Source organism: Xenopus laevis, chromosome 2S (genome assembly GCF_017654675.1).
Source record: "Xenopus laevis strain J_2021 chromosome 2S, Xenopus_laevis_v10.1, whole genome shotgun sequence".
NCBI classification, from domain to species: Eukaryota; Metazoa; Chordata; class Amphibia; order Anura; family Pipidae; genus Xenopus; species Xenopus laevis.
Window position 1 is genome coordinate 132,090,410 of NC_054374.1, and position 23,853 is coordinate 132,114,262.

The 23,853-nt window shown below is 39.2% G+C and overlaps 1 protein-coding gene across 5 annotated transcripts in view; it reads left to right on the forward strand.

The window, feature by feature from the left end:
• Positions 1-23,352, forward strand: part of gli1.S (GLI family zinc finger 1 S homeolog) — an 86,625-nt gene extending 63,273 nt beyond the window's left edge. Inside the window, exons 2-12 of one of the 5 annotated variants that reach the window (XM_018250072.2) lie at positions 4,236-4,394; positions 4,828-4,926; positions 5,824-6,019; positions 13,375-13,528; positions 14,649-14,756; positions 15,026-15,166; positions 15,267-15,416; positions 17,323-17,487; positions 18,613-18,867; positions 19,653-19,935; positions 20,163-23,352. In XM_018250072.2, coding sequence (XP_018105561.1) covers positions 4,286-4,394; positions 4,828-4,926; positions 5,824-6,019; positions 13,375-13,528; positions 14,649-14,756; positions 15,026-15,166; positions 15,267-15,416; positions 17,323-17,487; positions 18,613-18,867; positions 19,653-19,935; positions 20,163-22,588 — 4,086 coding nt within the window. In that variant the 5' untranslated portion in view covers positions 4,236-4,285 and the 3' untranslated portion in view covers positions 22,589-23,352. Of the gene's footprint in view, positions 1-4,235; positions 4,395-4,827; positions 4,927-5,823; positions 6,020-6,222; positions 8,363-13,374; positions 13,529-14,648; positions 14,757-15,025; positions 15,167-15,266; positions 15,417-17,322; positions 17,488-18,612; positions 18,868-19,652; positions 19,936-20,162 lie in introns of those variants that run through there. The other 4 variants (XM_018250073.2, XM_018250075.2, XM_018250074.2 and 1 more) reach the window with 4 other exon arrangements.
• Positions 23,353-23,853: the final 501 nt, after the last annotated feature.

The window sequence follows — 23,853 nt, forward strand, 5'->3', positions numbered from 1 at the left end:
GGTTCCATTCGTGTATTATAGTATTGTAATATTACTCAACCAGGATTTACCTTTAGTGCACTCTTTGAAATGCGTCCTATTTCTCGCAAAAATGTCAGTGCCGTTTTCCGCCCAACCAGTTAATGGAATGACATTTCGGGCTACCGTTAGACGATGTTAACTTTCCAGACAAGAGCTTGCGATACTAAGCGCCAGTTTCTCCTTTGTTTATGTGTTAGAAAACCTTGGATTGTAAACAGCTTTGGACTGCAGGGTTGCGTGATACTGTTTCTCAAGCGTCTGTCACACAAAGACATTAAATACTTCATCTAATAAACCAGTGGCACCACTCTGTCTGTTCTGATTCATCTGGGCAAGGGATAGCCATCAAGATGAGCCTCAACCTACGGCTTTGCTTTTTGTCTTACACGTTATACGATTCCTCAGTTTAAGTATGATAAAGTTACCTTATTAAATGTTGAGAGTTCCCTCAGTAATATGCATCCGTGGTATATTCTCTAGATATTGAATAGGCCGTGATGACTTTAGAGATGAACGTTTATCAGCATGCCTTAAAGATATGGCTGAGCGGTTCTTAAAATTGGTGCCCCACATGATATCTCTCATCTCTCAAGTTTCTCTGGTACTGTGTGCCAGTGTACAGTCAGTCTTATCAGAAGGAGGAATTGCAAATGATCTCAAATTCTTATGCATTATCCTATACTTATTCATTTGTAAGTGACATGATGTACAGCTAGACGTATAATATGCCTTGTAGTAACTGTCTAACACCAAAACCTATAGAATACAACATTTATACCAACATGGGTACACCAAACCACAACGCCATTTTTTATTTAAATAGAAGTGATTCTTGATGGCTCAAAGAGTCAAATGAGATGGGCTGGGAGCCCTTTGGAAGTCCATACAAGGGGTTTTTTCGGGTTCAACTGGCAGTTCGGAGAACGTGTCTTTTTTAACCTAAAAGACTATGATCCATTAGTAATGTTTTGATATTCCATATAGTGTTGTAAAGAAGGATTTACTCGCCTGGCTGTTTGAGAAATGCATTTGCTTTATATTCTACGATTATATTATGCACCATGAGTTTACACAGTGCCCTTTATTAAATCAGATGTAGAATATGAGATGGGCAATACCCCACATCAACCTTTTGCAGACCCCTTTCTGTTTTAGGGTGCCGGTTAAAACCATTTTTGTAGGCCATATTCAATGAATAAATTCAGGAAATCATGTGAATCGAATAAAGAGAGGCTAATGCACAAGCACAGCCTGACCTTTTTCAGTTGTTTTTTAATGAGGAATCTTGTACAGCACAAAACTATTTAGGGCCTTGTGCTCTAACCCTAAACATTCCAACTATATAACCAAATAGGAAAATTATATGAATGGGATATGAATTTATGGAAAAATTGTTGAATGGGTAGAAACAGTAGACATGGCCCATATAGACATAAGGCATTAAAAAAAATACTGGATATAAATATGAATATAAATAGTACAGCACTTACAGGTCTCAGTATGCAGCTGAAGATATTCGTTTGTGTTATTGTGGGTGTGTAGTGAAGGTTACTTTTTGCATTCAACGTCACAAACAGATATTTTTATTTTATTTTATTCTATTCTGTTTCCTGAATCAGTCTTTCTCGGTATACATATAGGCAGCTGCAAAATTCTCATATATGTTAAATGCTTTGAGAGGGTTATCATCAGTTTATATTAGTAGAATTGGCTTTTTCATTCTAACGATGCATGTGCTTTAATTTAAATCGATAAAAAATACATTTAGGGCAGATTTAGTAAGGGTTGAATTGAAAATTCAAATTTTTACATTTTTTTTATGGTCTCATTCGACTAGGGAATTATCCAAACTGAATTCGAGTTTTTTTTAAACAATTCAAATTCGATTTTCGAGATTTATCATACTCTGGCCCTTTAAGAATTCGAAATTGTCTATTCGCCACATACAACCTGCTGAATTCCTGTATAAGGGCTCTTACTGACGAGTGGTTGAAGCTGCGCTCCCCTGCGTTCCGTTTTTCTGCTTTCCGCCGCAGGGGAGCGCAGGAAAAGACGCATTTAGCTTTTTTCAATGGGGCTGTACTCACACAGGCGCTGAACGCAGGTTGAGACGCAACATGCTGCATTTTTCCTGTGTTCGGCGCCTACACGTACTAGTACTAGTAAACCATACATTTTAACAATATAGATGGCAAGGATGAGGCATTTCAGGTGCCAGGTGGGCTTTTAAAATACACACGAATAGGCAGCCAGGGAAGGCGAGTGGAAATAAAAGCCATTATCCAGCTTTCCCCCTACAAGTCGGGAAGCTAGAGATCCCTTCAGGGAGCTATAGAATTCAGCTTGTCCCATTGTTATTTTGGCTGACTGAAAGCTGCTGGCTTCCCTCAGTCTTCCCCAAAACCACCCAAGTAGAGGGAGGAACTTGTGAGCAACATCAGCTGACCCAGGCCTCATTAAAAGGCAACTCAGCTGTTGAACAACTTGGGTCTGCAACATAAATACCTCTCCGTGACCTCTCCCGACCCAGCCAGTTAGTGCTTGAAAATATTGTAACCTTCCCTTTACTGGAGAGATTTAGCCATGCTGGGATCAATAAGAATAAGAATGCCTCACAAGCAACATTCCATAACTTTCAGTGACCAAGATTAACATTTGACGGGATAAGTACTGGCCCTTCATAGCAGTATTGCTATTTTTATACAGGAAGCTACTACCTTTTTAGGGCAGAGAAACGCTCACATTCGGGGAGATTAGTCGCCGGCGACAAATATCCTCCTCTTCAGGGTGACTAATCTCCCTGTACTGCCTTCCCGCCGGCTAGAATGTAAATCGCTGGCGGGATGGAGTGCTTCGTTTTCCAAAGTCGCCGAAGTTTCCTCGTGAGGCAACTTAGGGCGACTACGGAAAACAAAGCGCTCCGAGTGCCATCCTGCAGGCGATTTACATTATAGCCGGCAGGAAGGCAGGGGAAGTCAGTTCGAGGAGATTAGTCGCCCCGAAGAAGAAGAGATTTGTCGACGGGCGACTAATCTCCACGAATCCGAGCCACAAAAACACATGATTGCTGCCTACAAAACTTCACGGTATTTATCAAAAGTTCCTTTTGAATTCTCCAGGCGGTCACTTCTTTTGTTCTAGGAACAAATATTTGGTTTATACAAAATAGGTATATTATGATGTAAAGATGCAGACAGATATATAACCACAGTATTTAAGGCCATATTAAATGATACACATATAGACACACCGTAAAATAATATTTTTATATTGGGCCAAAAAAGTGTGGTTTATTTGCACAATAGTGCGACAGCCTACAAACATCTAGTGCTTTGTTCTTGCGTGTATATAATGATGGTCATTTTCTCACTTGTTAAATGTGATTCTATTGATACTCAGAATTTGCTGAACAAAAACCAGTGAGAGTTGATTTTTAGCAAATATTGCAGTCAAAAATATAACCAAAAAAAAATGAACAGTTCTCTAATGGCCCCATCTACTGTTAGATTTGTGTATTACATCCGTAGTTGAATTAATTGTTGTGGACTACACAGGAACTTTGTTTGAAGTGCTTTACAGGTTGAGACAGTATATGTAAAGGAGTGCACACTTTACAATGTGTGTGTTTTGTTTTTAAAATGGGATTGATAACCTCTTGCCCTATGCAGCTATGGGAACTGTTTTCTGTTAAAGTTTTCTGGATAACGGATCTTTCTGTAATTTGGATCTTCATAACTTAAGTCCACTAGAAAATAATTTAAACATTAAATAAACCCAATAGGCTGGTGTTGCCTCCAATAAGGACTCATATCTTAGTTTGGATCAAGTACAGGCTACTGTTTTATTATTACAAAGAAAAAGGAAATAATTTTTTAAGAATTGGATTATTTGGATAAAATGGAGTCTATGGGAGATGGCCTTTTCATAATTTGGTACTTTCTGGATAATGGGTTTCTGATTTTCCTCCAATAAGTATTACTTATATCTTAGTTTGGATCAAGTATAAGGTACTTTTTTATTATTACAGAGAAAAAGGAAATAATTAAAAAAAAATTGGATTATTTGGATAAAATGGAGTCTATGGGAGACGGTCTTTTCATAATTCAGAACTTTCTGGATAACGGGTTTTCTGGATAACAGATCCCTAACCTGTACTTTGGTGCCTTATGGCATTTTGCATCGTTGTATTTCACATAAATGTTTTTTTGCTATAGCACTTTGGAGAAAGCACCAGATGCACCAGTGACTGAAGAGATCCATTCGAATGGCGTCCCGCCAGTGTCCGCCCGCTGCTGTGTTTAACTCCATGAACCCTCCTGTGAACAGCTATGTGGAGCATTGCTACCTGAGGTCTCCTAATGTTATGGCGGAAGGTCAGTGTCTGGTCTCATGGAAAAAAATATAGAGGCAGTAGGCACATTTTTAAGCAATAGATCAGAGAGGGGTCAAAGCCTTCTCATTCCTATAGTGGAACAATCCATAACTGAGTGATGAATCAATGAACAGCTATTTTAATACAAACTTTTGATTGCTTCATTTTGGATCAGGTTCAAACAAAGTCAGCATGATTCTATCCTTTTAAATAGAAATCTCATCATGCATGTATTCAGACAAAATAAAAAAAAGCAGTAAATGTTTGACATTTGAAGGTATCTCTTGAGCTTTGAGGATTACAGTGGATTATAATATATCTATGGAATTCTTGGGTGAATGGTAGAACGGTGTTATTTAAGAGTTAGCTGTTTCTGTCTGGAGATGATCTTTGATGCACTGCACTTTATTCATCTGGCTTGCCATTACTTTCAGGAATGAGTGAAATGCCGTACTGCCATCAAACCAACCTTATGACCAGTCACCATGGATTTGGATTGGCACAAGCCAGCGATCATTTGGCAGGTACAGATGGTGAGCATCAATGTCGTCATTTGGACTGCAAGATAAAGCAAAAAACGTATGGGTGTCAAAGTGAGAGGGAATTGAGGAGAAGCTTAATATCTTTTAAGTTCCTCTTTGTGCAACCTTAATACCATTGCAATGTATAGAATAGGGTCTTTCATCATATTTTATAGATATGGCTGTGGCTATAATCTTTAAAGGAACAGTTCAGTGTGAAAACAAAAACTGTGTAAATAGATAGGCTGTGCAAAATAAAAAAAATTCTAATATAGTTAGTAAGGCAAAAATGTAATGTATAAAGGCTGGAGTGAACAGATGTCTAATAAAACAGCCAGAATCCAACTTCCTGCTTTTCAGCTCTATAACTCTGAGTTAGTCAGTGACTTGAAGGGGGGGCCACATGGTACATTTCTGTTCAGTGAGTTTGTAATTGATCCTCAGCATTCAGCTCAGATTCAAAAGCAACAGAAATGACCCATGTGGCCCCCCTTCAAGTCTCTGATTGGTTACTGCCTGGTAGCCAGGGTAACCAGTGAGAGCTTAAAAGCAGGAAGTAGTGTTCTGACTGACATATATAAAATCACTCCAGCCTTTATACATTACATTTTTGGCTAACTAACTATATTAGAAACATTTTTTATTTTGCACAGCCTATCTATTTACCCAGTTTTTATTTTTACACTGAACAATTCCTTTAATAAGCGTGCGTTGCCTGAGAAGTATTTAAGTAAGTGTTCAAAGTTCATTACATGTTAATTTTATTATAATTATATTTTAATGAGCCTTTTTTATAACTTGATGACAACTGCAGGCCTTCAGATCAGATTGCAGGACCAATACAGAATAAAATATATTGAGCCTAATTGTGTTATGACCTTAATGCTGTTTTGTTTCACTTCCATAAAGGATCGCGTTTCTCTACTCCTCGAAGTACAATGAAGCTGAGCAAAAAGAGAGCTATGTCCATCTCCCCGCTGTCGGATGCCAGCATTGATCTACAAACCATGATCAGGACCTCTCCCAATTCCTTGGTTGCTTTCATTAATTCTCGATGTCCTTCAGCTAGTGGGTCTTATGGCCACCTGTCTATTGGAACTATCAGGTAATATAAACTAGGGATGCACCAGGATTTGGCCTTTTTCAGCAGGATTCTGATTCAGCCGAATCCTTCTGCAAGGCTGAACTGAATCCGAATCCTAATTTGCATATGTAAATGAGGGACGGGAAATCTCGTGATTTGTTGTCACAAAACAAGGAAGTGAAAAATGTTTTCCCCTTCCCACCTCTAATTTGCATATGCAAATAAGGATTTGTTTCGATATTCGGCCAAATCTTTCGTGAAGGATTCCCGGGTTCGACTGAATCCAAAATAGTGGATTTGGTGCATCCCTAATATAAACACAAATGTAGAAGATTCATAAAAACAGTTCATGAAAAGCACCATGTTCTTTTGCTGTTCTATTGCTGTTCTTTAACCAGAATTTCATAATAAATACAGGTGCTAATTAACATCTGTGTTCCAAAATATTGTGAATTAGCATTGTGCTAAAGTGGGGGTGTGCAATTAGTGATGGGAGAATTCGTCAAGTTTAGTTTTGACGAAAAATTTCCAGCGAAATTCGGGAAACAAATATTTGTGAAACGCAAATTTTCACGCCGGCGTCAATTTGTGGGCGTAAAAATTGACACTGGCAAAAAAAAAATTTGGCGGCATCAAGAAAATGTTTGACGCCGGCTGATTTTCGCGGCAGTTTTGCAAAACGCGAAACTAGCCACGAATTCGCGCCTGCCGAATAAATTCGTCTATCACTATGTGCTATCAGTTGGGAATGTGATATTGATAAGATGAAAGTGAGTTGCATCAGTGTGCCCTGTACTTTGCATCTGGTAAAATGCAAAAGCAACCAGTACAAGGCTCAAGTATAGAGGAGCAATATAGACATATACCTTTGTGAACTGTATTTAAATTTACACAATTTTGCAATCATTACATTGTTTCACACTTATACAAGTAAATGAGCCCTCAACTGTGTGGAATCAATTACACTTTTTGGCCCCTATATAAAGGCATTTTATTCAGGCGTATGTACGTATATTTTTATTTGTATAGCCCTGCTTGAGGGCAAAGCACTGTACAGCAAAAAGGTGTATGTTTGAACGCAGGTTTGATTGCACTTTAACGTTAGCTAATTCATTCCCTTTTATTCTGCCTGGCTGTACCCACCAGTTTTGAGATCTGTGTTTTAACACAATTGAATTTATTTGCATCTCATTTTTTTATTGTAATACTGTAAGAGAAATGCATTTCGAATGCATAGAAAACTCACAAAAGTGCACTTACTTGCTTAAAAAAAACATTGAATTGGAAAATATGCTTTTTGATGTGTTTAACAAGCATTTATGTAGGCTTAAGTCTGCTTAACACTTAATAGCAGGCATGGGAAGGTTGCTGTAAAGAAAGAGTTAATTTTATATGCTTACCTGAGGTAGAAAATTGCAGTCAGCAAAGTCCCTGGCTTGATTGAAGGTCCCGGGCGACAGCTGGGTAGAAAAGAAAGTGATTGGTGGTTAGCAATCACGTGACCTAAAAGAAGGGTTATAAAAGCCGGTTCGCGGCTAGCTTACCTGTCAGTCTGCGAAGATCGGTGAAGGAGGAGCATCGTCAACATGCTGTCCAGATTTGCCGCTACAGCCGCATCGGAACCTCCGCCGCTCGCCGCTGAGGATGTCCTACAATGGCTTCAGGAGAAGGCGGGTCTGGAAGAAATCAATCGCGTCATCGTGGGTTGCCGTCAGGAGCTTCAAGGCGATTCCGATGAGAACTCCGCCTGCCAATCAGAAGACACTTCCGGGTCCGGCAATTAGCCAATCAGATCGTCGCCTACGAAAAGAGGAAAAATAAAAGCTCCGGTTAAAAAAGCCGCATTCAAGAGTCTTCCGGCGCAGAGGAAGAAGCTATCGGCCGCCGCTCCACGGAAGAATCTCCGCACCCCAGCAGCATCAAGCAAGGCTGTTTCCGCTTCAGGCAAGAATCTTCAGGGACAACTCCGCTCCACTTCAGATGGTCAGACGAGGTCCCACGCTCCGCCGTCGCTTCTCTGCTCGGATCCTGGGACAAGTCAAGAGAGGCCAAGCACGTCATCGGAGTCTGCTAGCAACGTCCCTAGATGGCCGGCGTCTTCACCACCGCAGACGTCTTTGCTGGCGGAGGTCGAGTTTGGGATGGCATCGGAGGCTGCCATGGAGCTCCAGAGCGCTGATGCAAGTGTCTTTGGGGCTCAAACAGCTGGGCTTGCTACTTTAGCGATGCCAAACACTTCTAGCCATCCTACGGTGGCTAGGGCAGCCTCTGTTCCTCCCTCCCTCCCAGCTCAGGTCGGCATTCAACAGGATCCACATCCACAGGCAAGTGCGGAGCAGGGTTCAAGACTACTACAAGAACTAGGTAATATATTTAAAACTTTAATTAACGCTAACTCTCCTGGTGCGGCAAATATGCAAATAAGCACAGGAATTCATGAAAATAGTTATAAAGATGTATTTGTGTGTCAGGCTACTCCGCTTAGCCTACATTTATCAGGCGCAGTTAAGGAAAAAATCATAAAAGGTGATTATGTAGACTTGTTTTCACTTTTGCCCTTGGCCAAGGAATTTTTAAAATCAGACCATAAAGGGGATACTGAGGAGGAGAGACACAGACCAGTGGCCAGGACATTCACAAATTGGTTGCAGGCCTTCTGCATATATTCTAATATATTATGTGAGAGGTTTCCCAATTTGAGTCCGGGTTTATTTAAACATTTAGATATTATTTTGGAGGCATATAGAAGCTATGGCGAAGTAGCTTGGTTTTTATATGATGACTGAGTAAGAAAAAAAATGGCAGTTCATAAGTCTATGCTTTGGGGTTCTAAGGACATAGATTTATGGATGGGAATGTTAGCACCAAAACCTCAGCCGCTGCAGAATCAGACTAAGAATGTTGTAGGTAGGAATGCTTGTTGGTGCAAATGGCAAAATAGTTGCCGTTATAAACATGAATGCTCTATTTGCGCGGGGGTAAAAGAGATTTACTCAAGCTGGAAAATCCAATCAAAGAGAACAGCACCAAAAAAGTGATAACGCCAGTGATACTGTCCGCAATGTTACCCTACTTAAGGGTCTATCCAAACCAACAGAAAGCAACAATACTTGAATCGGGTTTTAGTGAAGGTTTTATAATCCCGACTGATAACACAAAATGGTCTCCAGTTGTAGTAGATAATTTAAAATCAGCTAAAAAATATCCTGAAATTGTCAGAGAAAAATTACTTAAGGAATTATCTTACAGCAGAATTGCTGGTCCTTTTAAAGATATCCCATTGTTTAATATGAGAATTTCTCCTTTAGGAGTAGTACCTAAAAAGGAAACTGGCTCTTTTAGATGAATTCATCATTTGATAAAGTGGTTAACTTACTCAGACTTTGCGGTGCAGGAGCACAATTAGCAAAAAGTGATATTCAGTCTGCTTTCAGATTACTTCCGATTCATCCCGATTGTTATTTTCTGTTAGGTTTCCATTTTGATGGGGGTTATTACTATGACAGATGTTTGCCTATGGGCTGTGCCGTTTCTTGCAATTATTTTGAATTATTTTCAAACTTTTTGGAATGGACGGTTAAATTTGAAACTGGTTCTGAATTTATTTTACATTATTTAGATGATTTTTTTATTTATCGGTCCAGCCGGTACAGACACTTGCAACATTCTTTTAAGCACATTTTTGTTGTTAGCTAAAAAATTTGGGATACCTATAGCCATGGATAAGACATTTAAACCGACTAATACTTTACAGTTTTTAGGGATCAAAATTGATTCTGTCAAAATGGAATTTAGACTACTTGATGCAAAACTTCAAAAATTAAGAAGTTTGCTTTCGGCTGCTCTAGCAGCCAAAAAGCTGACACTAAAACATATTCAATCGTTAGTAGGGCATTTAAATTTTGCGACAAGGATAATCCCGATCGGTAGGGTTTTTAATCGGAGGCTCATACAATTTACAGTTGATATGTGTAACCTTAACTGGCATATTTGTATCCCTAACGAAGTTAAGGAGGATTTGATCATTTGGCAGCAGTTTCTAATACATTTCAATGGTAGAACCTGCTGGCAGGATAATTTCATTGAAAACTCTGCACTACACCTTTATTCTGACGCTGCAGCATCAACGGGTTTTGGCGTAATATTTAAACAACATTGGTGTTGTGAGGCTTGGCCCACTTATTGGAGTCAAACAGATTTAATAAAAAATTTGGTTTTACTTGAACTATTCCCAGTATTGGTTGCGTTAGAAATTTGGGGTCATCTACTTGTTAATAAAAGGATTATATTACATTGTGACAACATGGGGGTAGTTCAAGTAATAAATACTTTATCAGCAAAATCTCCGCCAGTGGTAAATATCTTACGACAAATTGTTTTTAGAGCATTCAAGCATAACATATGGATAAAAGCAAAACATGTTCCGGGGTGTCAGAACTCAATGGAAGATGCTTTGTCTCGTTTTCAGCTTGCTCTTTTCAGTCAGCTAGCGGGAGACATCGATCCAGAAAGTTTCAACTGCCCGAGTTATCTGTGGAATTTAATAGCAACAAATTAGAAGAGTTTATTTCTCAATCGCTTTCAAAGAAAACTTGGAGGGATTATCTGAGCACTTGGCAAAATTGGTTAAATCATAAAGCAAAAAGGGAAGGAGTCAATGGGGATTTAGATCATTTAATTTTGTTAATGTTGGAGCATATTGATGCTCAACATTCGGTAGCTTATGTTAGAAAACAACTGTCTGGCATTTCTTTCTTTTTGAGACTGTTTGGTCATGTTGATGTCACTAAAGCAGCAGTTGTTAAACAATTTTTAAAAGGTTGGCATAAAGTAAAATTTGTAGCTGATAAAAGAAAGCCAATTACTTTGGATCTGTTACACAAATTGTTACTTGTATCAGAGTCAGTTTGCTTATCTGATTACGAAGTTACTTTGTTTAAATTACTCTTCCTCTTGATGGTTTTTTTGCAGCATTAAGAGTAAGTGAGGCTGTTAGTGCTTCAAAATTGAAACAAGGTGGTTTACATATAAACGATGTGCAACTGGTAGATAATAAATTGAGAGTTTTAATTAAAAAATCCAAAACTGACCAGTTAGGCAAAGGAACACTGCTGTGGATAGGATCATTTGAACATTCAAATCTATGCCCGGTCAAAGCCTATGAGAGCTTTCTCGCCATTAGACCTAATGTAGATGGTTCTTTTTTCATTTATTCTGATGGCTTACCACTTACTAAATTTCAATTAGAACATGTTCTTAAGCGCTGTTTACAAAAATTGAACATGGAGCCTAAGGCATATAAGTCGCACTCTTTTCGTATTGGAGCTGCAACCCAAGCTTCATTATTAGGTTTTGGCGAGGGTTTTATCAGGAGGCTAGGACGATGGGATTCAAAAAGATACAGATCGTACATTAGGCCAAATTTAATTGACAAATGTTAATTGATTTATTCCAGGTGACAAGCAGTATCTGGTTTGGATCATTGGCCATTCTTTCATATATTGGACCAAGAGACGAGCATTGATCAGGAGTTATGGACTTAATTTAAGTTTTTCATATAACAGAGTTAAGATTCATTGGTTAGGCATTAGAGGTGCAGTTTGGAATGATTTATGGCAATTGTTTTCATTAATGTTACACAAGTGGGGAACACCTGACATTGTGATCATTCATTTAGGTGGGAACGATATAGGTAAAACGAAAATATGGGATCTTACTAGACAGATGAAAAAAGATTTAGCGGTTTTACATTTCAATTTACCTCAAGCTATTATCGTTTGGTCAGAAATGGTGTCTCGGTTGCCGTGGCTTCAACAGCCTAATTTGAAGGCTCTGGAATGCTGCAAAAAGAAGTTAAAGGAAAACTATACCCCCCAAACAATGTAGGTCTCTATAAAAAGATATTGCATAAAACAGCTCATATGTAAAACCTTGCTTCATGTAAATAAACCATTTTCATAATAATATACTTTTCTAGTAGTGTGTGCCATTGGGTAATCATAAATAGAAAATTGCCATTTTAAAAAATAAGGGCCGCCCCCTGGGATTGTAGGATTCACTGTACTCACAAACATACCAACAAACCATACATGTTAGGTCACATGAGCCAATTAACAGACAGAGTTGTGTCTTTTGCTTCCACACTTCTTCCTGTTACAGTTAGAGTTGAAGTATTTCTGGTCAGGTGATCTCTGAGGCAGCAAAAATGGTGGCTCAAGGCAAGAGATGTAAAAGGGCAATATTTACTTAAATATATATTCCAGTTTGGTGAAATTCTTTAATATGCCACTTAATATGATATGAACTATCTGTTGCTTAAGTGTTCATTTTGGGGGTATAGTTTTCCTTTAAATTTTGGAATTTGCAAGTTCATGAAATCTTTAAATTTGCTTACATACAGACATGAAGAGTTGGAATTAGGTGGAGATGGCCTATGCAGAAGAGATGGTATTCATCAGATATCGGCAATGAAATCTTTAATGTCGGTTTGAAAAACGCCATTGAAAAAGCAATGTTTAAATGGGAATGTGCCAATTACACATTTCCTGAGTAAAGTGAATTGGCGTGGAGGAAAAATTTAATTTTGTTATATAAGTAGTTTCCTGGCCGGATGAATCAAAAGGCGGAACTATTTGGGATAGGCTACCCAATGAAGGAATTGGGCTGGCTACTTTATGTATTTTGAGAGTACATGGTACGTTTAAAAATCTATTAATAAATCGCGGCTAGCTTACCTGTCAGTCGGCGAAGATCGGTGAAGGAGGAGCATCGTCAACATGCTGTCCAGATTTCCGCCCACCCGGTTGTGTGATATATTGAGTATATGTTGTTAATAAAGCTTAAAAAAAAAAAAAAAAAATATTGTCGCAGCTGGAGCAAAAGTTTAATTTTGTTATACAAGTAGTTTCCTGGCCAGAAGAATCCAAAGGCGGAACTATTTGGGATAGGCTACCCAATGAAGGAATTGGGCTGGCTAGTTTATGTATTTTGAGAGTACATGGTATGTTTAAAAATCTATTAATAAATTCTGCTGCGGTCATTCTCCAACTAAAGTATGTTGTCATGTGTATTATTTGATATGTGTTATTTTCTGTATTATAGCATACCGTTCCCATGTAGACACGAAATCAAACTCTTTCACTAAACTTCAAATCAAACGTCTTCAATAAACTGCAAAAAAACTCATACAGTATATCCTCACCCATTTTAAGTATTATAAAAAAAACTATTGCTCCACTGCATTGCATAGTGCTGATTTTTTTCATTTTGTTTTTAAAATGTAACATTCAGTATATTTGCAGTAATAAAAAGAAAATAATGTGAAATGCAGGTTATGGGTTTCATTGTTTTTTTTAAATTTTTTTTTATATATATAGCCCATCCCTTGGTTATCAAAATTGCCTTAACCATCAGAGACCACAAGGGGGATCTTACGGAAACAACCCACTCATGTCTTACAACTCCCATGAACACCTGTCCAGCAGAGGAGTGGGCATGCTCCAACCTCGCAGCACAGTCAAGCACTGTCAGGTAAGAACAGAGACACAGCAAGAGATTATAATTGCTTAATTTTATATTTTTGTTTCCGCTTTAACTAATATACTGCTGTTTTATTTATTCTCTTCCACGCTGCTAAAATACAGATATAAGGACAGTGGAACACAGGGAAGTTCAAGGAATTTTTAAGGAGATGTAAAAAAGGTCCACATCTAGTAACCTATAAGATCAGATATGTGTTTCCAAACAGCTGACTTGTAAATGCTGCCTGCTGATTGGTTGCTATGGGTTACTAGGCAAGCTGCAAACTTAAAGGTGAACTATTGCGAAAGTTATAATCTAATATAAACTTCAGCATAATGAAATAAGAAACTTTCTAAATACAATCAATTAAATATTCTGTACTGTTTCTGAAATAATCAAATTTATCTTCACTATTTATCTCTCAGCATCTGTTTTTCTTCATGCAGCAGTTGGATGTCAGATATTCATTGACAGTTAAATCCAATATATCTTATAGGGAGTCTCCTTTTGCCTAGAAGATGTATTAGAGCTGACTCTATAATCACCAGACATCATGTCTCTCTACATGCAAGATTTTTGCAAAATGCAATTATTTTGTTAGATTTGGTTTGTACTGGAATCAGTTATTTGAGTGAGCTCTAATACATCTGCTAGGAAAGGAAGCCCCCTACCCTATAAGGTATATTGGATCTAACTGTCAATGAATATCTGACATCCAACTGCTGCATGAAGACAGAATGAAGAGAACCAGATGCGGAGAGAGGGATATCGAACATAAACCTGATTATTTCAAAAATGATGCAGAATATTTTATTGAATTTATTTACAAAGTTTCTTGTTTTAGTAGGCTGAAGCTTCTATTAAATTTCCATTTTTGCGATAGATCCCCTTTAAGACCATTTATTACCCGTCAGTCTCCCAAGTGATTTCAATAAATGGTCAACAAAACACTTGTTCATTGTATGATGTCTACATTCCTCAGTTACAAACAGTTTGTATTACACTGATGTTCAGTCCCGGCGTGTTTCCCGATGGGTTTTTACTAATATTTTATTTGCTATTGTCAAACCCGGAAAAAGTGCAGATTATACGTGTACTTTTGCTGAAGCAGTATCCCTTCTCATTACAGTTGAAGTCAGAGCCATTGTCAAGCACTGGTTTGGATTCAATTGGGAGTAAAAGATTAGATGATGTATCCGAAGGAGATATATCTAGTCCTGCTTCTGTTGGAACACAGGTAAAATGTCAGCACAATGCCTAGTGTTATAATTAGGACCCCATAGCAAAAAAAGCCTCATAGGTAAAGCTCTGTCTCCATGCCAAAGATGTTTTTCATGCACATAAGAAGTTATGTTTGTCAAGCATTGCCAGAGCAGAGCATCTTCAGATACTAAATGACAGTGAGTTGAGCTATCCCTCTGTAGCCAGGGAGATCCTGCAACTGGACTCAAATTTTATGTTTTTTGAAGTTTCCCATATCAGTGCAGAGTGTTTTTTTTAAATTAGGACCCACTGCTTGGATTGCTGGATGGGCGTGATGACTTGGAGAAGGATGATGGCAAACATGAGCCGGAAATAGTGTACGAGACCAACTGTCACTGGGAAAGCTGTACTAAGGAGTTTGACACTCAGGAACATCTTGTTCATGTAAGATTCATCTATTACAATAAATATATATTTTTTGTTTGATTATCCACTCCATGATGGGGACTTATGTATCTGATGAACCTTAATAACTATTCTGCAGCACATAAACAATGAGCATATCCATGGGGAAAAGAAGGAGTTTGTGTGCCACTGGCAAGACTGTTCGCGAGAACTCAGACCCTTTAAGGCACAATATATGCTGGTGGTCCATATGAGGAGGCACACAGGAGAGAAACCTCACAAATGCACAGTGAGTTTGTTCAAAGCAAAACAATTAAGCATCTCTAATGTTGTGTATAGTTACACATAGCATTGTGCTTTTTTATTTTATTGTTTAGGCTTGTATCTGCGACTGTATATATATATATATATATATATATATATATATATATATATATATATATATATATATATATATATATAGATATATATATAGATATATATATAGATATATATATATAGATATATATAGATATATATATATAGATATAGTGGATAATGTACCCCCTACTGTAATTTATAAAGATATTATGTTACCGAGGAGTTATGTGACCATATAAAAGCACGAGGCCGCAGGCCGAGTGCTTTTATACAGGTCACATAACTCCGAGGTGACTATTAATATCTTTATAATTTTCTGTAGGGGGTACATTATCCATTATAATCTACAGTGTTTTTACTTTTTTTATTGTCTCCCTGTGTGATTCTTCTCCTTTAAACTAAGTTCTGTGGCATTCTGACCACATGGTTGCAGTTGCAGTCATTTGGCTTTAAGTTAAAAAGTGGCAGAAGGGGAAAGGCACGAAGGGTGTAAAATGCAGGGGGGTGGGCAACTCCAGAGATGAACTGAGTGAGATAAAGAGGAGATTGATGGCACAAGAGGTACGTGAGTGGGAGGGACAGACGCAGCGAGACTAAAAGTTTGAAGCTGGGGGGGTGGGAGCAGCAAACAGATCGAGACAAAGAGTAACAGGGTGTGGGAGGGGCAGATGGAGTGTGACGAAGAAGGAGGGGGAGCAGTAGAGAGAGGCAGACGGAGCAATATTGAAGTTACCTGGATTGGAGCGCTGAAGAAACAGGAGCAAACGGTGACAGGGTGTGGGAGGGGCAGAGGGAGGAGGAGCGGAAGAGGAAGCCCGAGGCAGACGAAGCAAGATCAGTAATGGAGGGGGAACAGAAGAGGAAGAGAGACAGAGGGAGCAAGCATCAGAGGGTGGGAGACAAATGGAGAACGGTGAGGTAGGAAAGGCAGCACGACCTTAATAGGAGGCGCGAGAGAGCACGCAGCGTGAAGGTGGAAGTGAGGCAGACAAAGCAGGAGGAAAGCTGTAGGGAGAGTGCAGCACTGATAGCTGCTGACGCATTAAGCTATAATCGGCGCGTTCCGACGTCAGAACGCGCCGTTTATAAGGATATAATTTACAGTCTGGTCCCATAGGGAAATTACCAGACTGTAGATTATATATATATATATATATATTTACACAGAAGTAATATGACATAAATTGTTAATTACAAGTTGAAATTTGGGAGAAATCTTGTGTATTAGTCTGACAAATAGGGACTTACCCCATGATATCATGCCAGTTTGGTTAAGCATGCTATTATAACCCAATTTAACACCACATGTATTATAGGATGTATATCATTAAAGGAGAAGGAAAGCTACGGAGGCATTTTGTTTCCAATAGATTAGCTGCAATAGTGCAAGCTAGAATGCTATATTTATTCTGTAGAATGTTTTACCATACCAAAGTAAAAAGCTCTAGAAACTCTCTGTTTGTTTAGGATAGGAGTCTAGCTTCACAAAGCTTGTGGCCCCCATACCCCAAGCTCACATCTTTGCTAAATTTCCTGCTCAGCCATACACTCCCAACTGGAGTGAAAATGGAAAGAGAGCCTGAGCACATGACAGCTCAGCTTTTTATACTGCAACAGTGACACCTTCTGGCCAAACCAGGAATCTGCCAGGGCTCACAGCACATGGGACAAAGGACTCACTCCCCCTCCCAGATCCAATTTAGGCCCAACACTTAGCACATGTGGAGATTTTCAGACCATAGGGGAACTTAACCCTATGGGTCTCTAAATTATATTCTGTAAATTAGCATAGTTGTATTTCCTTTAGTAACATATATATTTGACTTTTTTTTAAGTTTGAGGGATGTAACAAGGCTTATTCACGACTTGAGAACTTGAAGACTCACCTGAGGTCCCATACCGGTGAAAAACCTTATGTATGTGAGCATGAGGGCTGCAACAAGGCCTTCTCCAATGCCTCCGACAGAGCCAAGCACCAAAACCGAACTCACTCTAATGAGGTATTGTCAAACAACTAGGGTTTTAAAATTTAGTGTATGTCTCACCACCTCAATTCATAATATATTTTTATATAGAACACCATCAAGAATGGTAATTTAGAATTAATCCCAGTGTGGAAAAGAATACAGGCAGTCCCCGGGTTACATACTAGATAGGACCTGTAGGTTTGAATTTGTATGTAAGTTGGAACATATAAATGTACTTATTAAATGTATATACTGTATTTTTACCTTTCTGTGCAAGTTTATTTTTACACATGCCAGTGGGAATTGGGGCAGGTGGTTTATTAAAGCTAAATACTAATACTAAGCAAACCACAGTATGTTACCGTAATAGCCTCTGTTTGGAAGTATGAGTTATATGTAAGTCAGGTGTATGTAACTTGAGGACTCCCTGTAGTCCAAAATGTTATTCCTTGCATGCAGTTTGCATTGAGGTTAATGGCAACATCAGATTCCTAGCGGCGGCCGCCCCTAGGTCGCACAGTCCTAGCGCCAGCCCGCAAACCCCTCTCTGCACTGGAGCGTACCCCAGTGCTCCCCAGAAAGCGGCTGGCTGGCATGCAGCCCCTAATATTTTGCCAACCTAGCCCCGGGCCTTTGTAGCTCCACAAATCTGGGCATGGTTAATGGTATAGGTGGGTGTTGGACCTCCACTGAGCTGGTTGAGCATAATGGTTTTAGCAATCAGTAATGACGGTTACTGCTTGGAAAAAAAATATTTTGCATTTCACATTTAAAGATATTTGTAAAGGTGAAATGATGTGTTCTAGAAAAACAGCTTGGACCTTAATTCCAATTTGCAATTTGTAGAGAGGCTTAATGGTTCAGACACTGATGCTGAGCCCTATTACAGCACAATAAATTAACAAATATATTTGCTTTGATTAATATACCACTTCATTAAAATACTTTCTTGACCATCAAAAAGTGTTAATAAATGGGAAACAAATCATACTGCCAGGAATAACTCTGGATTCCCTTAGTATGTATGAGCATACATTTCAGTACATATAAACATACAAACGTCTATCATTTTAGTGATAGGTGTTAGTTTGGTCGGTTAAGTGGGGCTTTATTGAACATTTATCAGTTTCAATTTGGTACAATCTCTGTATTTTCTAGAAACCATATGTATGCAAGATCCCCGGCTGCACCAAGCGCTACACAGATCCTAGTTCTCTCAGGAAGCATGTTAAAACTGTACATGGCCCGGAGGCACACATTACCAAGAAGCACCGTGGAGATGGGATGCTCAGGGCTCAGCCCGGTCACGAGGGACCTGGGAATCAAAATGTTAAAGGGGAAAATCAGCTGGATATGGAAGCAAGCTCAGCTTGCAAGGAAGATGGAAGACTTGCTGTGCCAGATATAACTTTGGTAAGCAAAGAGATAGGGAGCTATTTTACAAAAGGACTATGATGAGAAGAGAGCAGTTTTGCAGGACCAAGGCCATTGGGCAAAGAGCATGTACACGTGGAAACGAGTGTGCCCCCCAAGCTTTGCGCAAACGCACCTACTCTGTCCTACCTTCTGCCTACCCCTTGTTCTGGCCCTGGATTTATATATTAATAGTGTTTAAGTATTCCATTACATTTTATTTAATTATCATGGTAGTGTCTCTGGACACCATAAAAAGAGATTCCTCTCTAAAGCCAGGTAGGTATGTGGGCAACGTCTGGGAAGCCAGTCAATTGCCATTATTCTAGGTACACCGGACTGATAAAGGTAAATTGCATAAACCTGATTATATACAACCCTAGAAAACAAGGAACAACTTATAATATGGATTCTCAAAAATAGCATATATATATTTGTTTAAAGGGTAAGGCATTTTTCAGTAGCAGTATGCACAAAATGTCTATGTCTTAAATATATTGATAATGGGTTGAGTGCAGAGGACTCTTGTATTTGTCTATATATATATATATATATATATATATGAAAAACAACAAAAAGTAGCTGCACTCTCTTTTATGTTGCAAATAGCTGGATGCACATAGCAAATTGGATATGTATATATCTTATAATTCTATAATATATCTAGAGCAACCTTAACAACTTGAAAAAAAAATCAGATATATAAATGCACTGAATTATGTTTGCAAGATCTGTGGGTTTTTATGAAATTTGACATTATAATTCTATTTTTACCTGTTTTACAGAAGTCTCAGCCCAGTCCTGGTGGACAGTCATCTTGCAGCAGTGAAAGGTCCCCTTTGGGAAGCACCAACAATAATGATAGCGGTGTGGAAATGAATGCCAACACAGGAGGAAGCTTTGAGGACCTCACCAACCTAGATGATATTCCTTCTGTAGATTCAATGGGCACTGCAGGTGCTTCAGCCCTAAGAAAGTTGGAGAATCTTAGGATTGACAAACTGAACCAACTACGTAAAACCCCATCCTCAGGAAAGATGGTCAAACTGCCTTCTATCCACAACAGTGGTAAGTATTATTACTCCTAGGGAATAAAAATACTGGCAGAATAAATTAAACGGGTTGAAAAATTGGAATTAAAAGAGTTTTTAAACAATCACGCAAAACTTTGCAAATGAATATTATGAGAACGTGCAGGTCTTGGGAAATAACATAAAGCCAGATCATTGAACTAGTTTCCCACTAAAATCGACCTTTTTATGTTTATCGCTGAATCACTTTTCTTGTCTTGTCAGGTCCTCAGGGAGATATGTCTGTTGTCTGCGGACCACTGGGTATGTCTCACAATCAACATGGTATAGAATTGCCAGCCAGCAGCCATGTAAATCACCTTAATGACAGGAGGAACAGCACTACAAGCACCATGAGCTCAGCCTATACTGTGAGCCGCAGATCCTCAGTGGTGTCCCCATACCCACCCAATCAAAGAGCAGGTGATTCTGGCAACATGGTGGATTCGTATGACATTTCTACAGACCCTTCTGGACATTCTAATGAAGCTGTTTGTGCTAGTGGGCTTCCGGGCCTTACTCCTGCACAGCAATATAGATTAAAGGCAAAGTATGCTGCAGCAACAGGTGGTCCTCCTCCTACCCCACTGCCCAACATGGAGAGGATGAATACAAATAACAGGATGGCATTTGCTTCTAGTGATTATCGTGGATCAGCCATCTCTTCCCTACAGAGAAGACATAGTAGCAATGAGTATCACAACTATGGAACAGGTATTATTCACCCAGCTCAAGCACCAGGTGCTGGAATAAGAAGAGCTAGTGACCCTGCAAGAACTGGGGGAGATATTCAAGCAGTGCCAAAAGTGCAGCGCTTCAAGAGTATGACAAATATGAATGTATCTATGATGGGGAGACAAGGTACCAGTATTCAGCAAGCATATGGAGGATCTGATGCTAATTTACAAAGACATATGTTTTCTCCACGGCCTCCCAGCATTACTGAGAATGTTTTTATGGAAACAGCAGGTCCCGATGAAGTATGCCATACAAAGGAACAAGGCTTTATCCAGTCTAATGAAATGCAGCACTATATGAACTACCAGGGTCAAGGATCTCAGCTGACTGCACCCAATGACCATATGAACTTTAATCCCCAAATTCATGGGTTAGATGGTCAAAGCCAAAATGTCTACAGCCATTCCCAGCGAGCTATCAGCAACATGCATCTAAATGCAGAGAATTACTCAGGCCAGAGTAATGTTTCAAATTTCAACCAGTGTCAAATGACTGCTCATAACCAGCATTTTCAGAACACAAGGCAAGCGTACAACTGTGCTAATTTACCTGTACAGTGGAATGAGGTTAGTTCAGGAACCATGGACAACCCTGTCCAAAGGCCAAATCACCAAATTATGCATCAAAATATGTCACCTGGAAATCATTGCCAGAGTCAGCTCTCAAACTGTACAGTCCCAGAATCAACAAAGCAGGGTTGTCCTGTAAACAGAAATTCATGCCAGCAGGGAATGTATATGAATAATCAGAAATATAACCATGGGGGTCAGGTGCAGGTTAAGCCTGAACAACAGTTCCACCATTCAGCTCCTGCCATGATGTCCTGTCAAAACATGAAACATCCTTCTAGACAAGAGCATCATTTTACAAAGACAAATACAATGCCTTTGTCATCTGAAGCAACAAACTGTGATTACCAAGGGCAACAAGACAGCACTCAGAACTCTTGCTTCAATGTTGGCCTTAACCCTAATTTGCTAAGCCCTCCAGGGCGTAGGTCTCAGACACCCATAATGCAGGTGAAGGAAATAATGGTCAGAAACTATGTCCAGTCCCAACAAGCGCTAATGTGGGAGCAACATCCAAAAAGTATGGCCATGATGACCAACAGTGGGGATGATGTAGACACTGGGCAAAACCAGCACAAGAATACTCCTAATGCTGCTGTTTATATGGGTCCTAAGTATATGAATTATCAGGGCAAGCCATCACCAAACAACCTAATGAGCCCAAGCTCTCAAGACAGCCAGTCTAGTCACACCAAAGCAATGGGAAGCCCAAGCAGTCAGTGTTACAACTTTGACATGATGCCCCATCCCCCCTGTGGCCCCAAACCTTTAAGCAGGCAACACAGTGTATCAAGTCAGTCAACATACATGGGTAGTCCAAATCAGCTTAGTCCATCTTACCAGTCATCTGAATCAAGCCCAAGAAGAATGGCCTGCCTTCCTCCAATTCAGCCTCAGTCTGAAGTCACCAATAATACAAGCATGATGTATTACACAGGTCAAATGGAAATGCATCAAAGTAAACCAGGGGTCCATAAACTTACTACACCACTAAATCTAAACCAGACCAGCTGTGATGGACATCAACATGGCCAGTACAATGCAAGTCATAGCTTTCTAAAGACAGTGCCTTACACAAGTTCATGTCCAGCTGCCAATACATTGGACAGTCTTGATCTGGAGAATACACAAATTGATTTTACAGCAATTATAGATGATGCAGATAATGCTTTGATGCCTGGGAATATTAGCCCCAATGTACTAGCAGGAAGTTCTCAAGCTTCCTCACACTTGACCACACTGCGAAATACAGGAGCTGTTGTTCCAAACATGGTGGTGGGGGACTTGAACTCAATGTTAAGTTCTCTGGCCGGAGAGAATAAGTACCTAAACACAATGTCCTGAGCAGTCTAGACGTGGCCTGAAAACATATATGTATGACAACTGCCCTCGATCAGACTGATTATCTATGGCGCAGAGCTCACCCACTTATTTTATTCGCTCTTGAATTCGTTGGACGTTTAGTAGACATTGTGCTTGACAAAAATAAAGCAAATGTAGGTTTTTGCAGGCACAGAAATGCACACTTTCATTTACTCTGTCACTTTTTTTTAAAAAAATCATAATGTTGACTCTTTTTCACATGACAAATTTTGCACATTTTATAATTGTAAACCCTGAAAAGCTGGTTCAATTCACTTATAACGGTTGTAAGCCCAAAGAATTTCGCCTAATGAAAGAAAGTGTAATTATAATTAATTTTAAAATACCTTACTTACAAATGTTACGATGGTTTTAAAGAGAGCTAACTTCTGCTACATTGTTTAAAGAATATTTTTGGCACTTTCTTTTAAAGGCAAAATGCTGTTTATGGGTTTACATTCTATTAGATGATAGACGAACACAACTGTATAAAAAAAGACTGATAGCTTTCATGTTTAAAAACGGTAACGTTGCAGTTTCAGGGTTGTATTCAGTTAGAGCAGCAGGAGCTTTTTTCACTTTTCTTGGGTTTTAGTCGTCCTTGTAAAGTCCCCTATTTGGTTAAACCAGGGGTCCCCAACCTTTTTTACCCGTAAGCCACATTCAAATGTAAAAAGAGTTGGGGAGCAACACAAGCATGAAAAAAGTTCTTGGGGTGCTAAATAAGGGCTGATTGGCTATTTGGTAGCCCCTATGTGGACTGGCAGTCTACAGGAGACTCTACTTGCCACTATACTTATTTTTTATGCAATTAAAACTTGCTTCAAAGCCAGGAATTCAAAAATAAGCACCAGCTTTGAGGACACTGGGAGCAACATCCAAGGAGTTGGAGAGCAACATGTTGCTCACGAGCTACTGGTTGGGGATCACTGGGTTTAACTATTCCTCCAAAGTTCTCAACAGTGTTAGAGATCAACAGGAATTGTTACTACAGGGTACCTAGTATAGGTTCAAGAGAACCGCGGACAGCAAATTAGCATTATGTCATATCCCATAATAATTAGTAATAAGGTCCCCTCTGGTCACTTGCTTTGGACCCCACAGTTTGAAAACCTATGCATCAAACAATATCATTATGTCTGCAGAGAAAGCACATATAATTGATTGGAGACATCTTCCTAAAAGAAAACTCATGGGAGAACTGTAAATCTACCTCCAAATTATGCTTTATTACATGTTACATCAGT